Consider the following 3,168-nt stretch of genomic DNA (forward strand, 5'->3'; position numbering starts at 1 on the left):
CCCCCCGCCTCGCCCCAGCTCTGTGACTGTGCATCACCCTTTTGGCATTTGGTGACTGTGGTGCTGCTCCTGGCAAGGTGTTTCCTAGCCCAGCCCAGTCATGACCAGGATGAGGGTGGAAGGGAGGAAGGTCAGGGAAGGCATTGGGAGCAGTGCCTTGAGCTGAGCTGAGGTCCCCATATCTGCCAAGTGAGGACAATATGACACGGGAGCTACGCAGCAAGGACAGGGTTAAGGACAGACCTATCACCAGCATGGAACACGGTGACCTTGCTTCCAGTGCCCGCCTGTGGTCAAAGGCACCTGCTGGGAGCAGTTTTTCTTCCCCCCCTTGCAGTTCACATCCAGACATGCCGGGCTCTCATGGTCATTTCTCTTCTCCTGGGCTTCTTTGGCATCATCGTGAGCGTGGTGGGCATGAAATGCACTAAAGTTGGGGAGGAGGATCCTGTCACCAAAAGCCGCATAGCTGTTGCTGGAGGTGTTCTCTTCATTCTCTCTGGTAAGGCAGCTCTAGCCTTCATACATCACTGATGCAGGAATCCTCAAACACCTATCAACACTGATAGAGGAAGGGGAGCAGTTTGGTGAGGGCTGGATGTCATTGACAGTCAATGTTTGATGTATAGTGGAACAGCTAGACAACCCTAGCACTGCAAGGGTTTTGGACCAGGTGATCTTTAAAGGTTCCTTCCAACCCAAAACATTCTGTGATTCCATGATTCTGTGCCCAGGTCTGTGCACACTGGCTGCCGTGTCGTTGTATGCAACACAGGTGACCTATGAGTTCTTCAGAGAGAGCACCATCCCCATCAACGCTAGGTAAGAGCCTGGCTCAGGGGGTGCCCTTCTGAATCCTCTCTTGTCCCTGCACTTCCCATTGGACCTTTCCTTGCTGGTTTTGGTGAGACACAGCATTGTGGGCCAATGTGCCCCACCAGTGGGACCTCTGCCAGTCCACCTTGCAGAAGATGTCCCTGATGCTAAAGCTTTAGCTGTTACCAGCTGGGACTGGGTAGTGGTGCACATGTGGAATTTCAGCCCAGGGGAGGATTAAAAGATGTGGACATGTGGTAGCTGGATACAGCCAATAGGAAAGATGAGGATGGAAAGGGATGAACCAAAATCTGCCTTGACATCACCTTGATCACCTCATCAGGGCTTCGAGCATCCTGTTGCCCATCTCAGTTTGCACCTGTGCTTCTCTGGCCCTCCCTGATGCTCCCTCACCCCTTTCATCACAGGTACGAATTCGGCTCTGCTCTCTTCGTGGGCTGGGGGGCCGCCAGCCTCTCCATGTTGGGGGGGTCCCTCCTGTGCTGCTCCTGCCCTGCCAAGGAGCGCCGAGGACAGCAGTACCATCAGCAGTCACAGCCCTCCACAGCCCGGGAGTACATCTGAGCCCAACCCTGCGCTCCTGCTGCCCAGTGCCTCCCTTCCCTCCCAAAAAGAGGCAAGACCCTGGTGTTCCCACCCTGCCTGGACCCTGAATGCCCCATGAGACCTTTCTCCTTCTTATCTTCCAGGTTTCAGCCCCATTTTCAGTGCCAGCCTCTAAAGTAGAGGTTTTAAGTATCATACCTCCCATATCCATCATTGCCGTCTTCTCCTCAGCTGGGCGGGGTGGCACCCCCAGCCCCACAATGTGGCCAGGCCATGTCTGTCTGTCACAGGGACTCTGTGGGGGTGATGCAGGGAGGCTGATGCCAGTGGCACAGGGGCACAGAGCCAATTGGCCAATCCCACGGGAGTGTGCTGCACAGAGATGCTTTGTACCATGGCCACCCCTCTCCCACATCCTGTCTTCAGGAGCAAGCGGGGAGGAAAGCCAGTGTTTGGTTTTCCTTGGATGAGGTTTTCACTTCTAACAGCACCAGCCCAACTCGGGGTTCAAGCATCCCCACACCACGCTCTTGGCAGAGGGATGCTTTTAGGGTGCAGCATTACCCTGCCTCATTGCTACTGAAAAGCAACACTTTAAAATTATTATTAATTATGATTGATTCCTGCCTGGAGGCCAGTTCTCCAGCTGAGCTCTGCCAGCCCAAACCTGCCTTGGACTCGTTCCTGTCCAGGACCAGGCTGTGCCTTGTTAAACAATAAATGGGCAAATTAAAGCAGCAAAATGGGCTCTGAACACAAATTTATTGTTTTTAGTTTTGGTGCCCAACACAACTATTTTGAGTGGCAGATGGACAGAGCCCTGAATTTTGGTGCCTCCCTGCTGGGTCCAAATCCCTCTTCCCCGCCAAGATCCCCTAGAGCAGACAGTGAAGGTTCCAAACACAACCTGCTAATTGCCTCCATCGCTTTATACCTCTGTTCTACTGCTATTAATTGTTTTGCAACTGCCAAAGCTCCAATTTAATCTGTAAATCCTCCAAACTCTCTGTACTTCAGCCCTGCTGCCGGTGTTGTGCTAACCAACCCACAGGGAAGGACACTGGAAATTATCCAAACAGCTTCATTATCTATTTTTTAATTTTATTTTTAAACCCAAATATGAAGAGAAAGCTGATTTTTTAAAATTTTGGGTTACTCTGTTTTATTTTGCTTCATTTTATTTTATTTTACTTTATTCTCTATTTCTCTATTTTATTTTGCTCTATTTTATTTTACTCTTCTTTTCTCCTTTTTATTTTCTTTCCTTCTGTTTTATTTCCTTTCCCTCTCTTTGATGTTATGCCCATGCCCAGGTCTGGATCCCTGGCTGTGCTGGAGGAGAAATGCTACTTCTTTCCTGAGGGTGGGGGGGCTGATTTCTCTCTTTCTCCCTGGCATTAACTGCCTTTATCTCTTTTAAGTTGCAGTCCCCCTGTAAAATTGTCACACCTCAGAGGAGAGCAGTGCTTGTAGGCTGGCATCACCCATCAGGTCCTGAACCCAGATTTTGGGATCCGAAAAACACCAACCAAAGCCACTGCAGTAAGGATTGAAAAGGAACCTTGTGCTTTAAAACAAACAAACAAAAAACAAAAACAACCCCCTCCCCCCCAAAAAAAACCCCACATACTAAAAAGGCCTTTTTATATTTCAGTGTAAAGAATTTTGTAAAGTGTTTTTTATTCTATTAATATAAATTTCATTAACTTTTCCATGGGATGCATGGCCCTGGAAATGGGACAGGTGGGGGATTTTTTTTTTTTTTTTTTTTTTTTTTTTTTTTGC

The 3,168-nt window shown here is 49.1% G+C and overlaps 1 protein-coding gene across 2 annotated transcripts in view; it reads left to right on the plus strand.

Moving 5' to 3' along the window:
• CLDN19 (claudin 19) overlaps nucleotides 1-3,168 on the plus strand; it is a 4,016-nt gene extending 848 nt beyond the window's left edge. The window contains exons 2-4 of one of the 2 annotated variants that reach the window (XM_041399114.1): nucleotides 338-502; nucleotides 735-822; nucleotides 1,245-3,168. In XM_041399114.1, coding sequence (XP_041255048.1) covers nucleotides 338-502; nucleotides 735-822; nucleotides 1,245-1,401 — 410 coding nt within the window. In that variant the 3' untranslated portion in view covers nucleotides 1,402-3,168. The remainder of the gene's footprint in view (nucleotides 1-337; nucleotides 503-734; nucleotides 823-1,244) is intronic. The other variant, XM_041399115.1, reaches the window with a different exon arrangement.

This window comes from Onychostruthus taczanowskii, unplaced genomic scaffold (genome assembly GCF_017590055.1).
Source record: "Onychostruthus taczanowskii isolate IOZ18803 unplaced genomic scaffold, ASM1759005v1 scaffold155, whole genome shotgun sequence".
NCBI lineage: Eukaryota > Metazoa > Chordata > Aves > Passeriformes > Passeridae > Onychostruthus > Onychostruthus taczanowskii.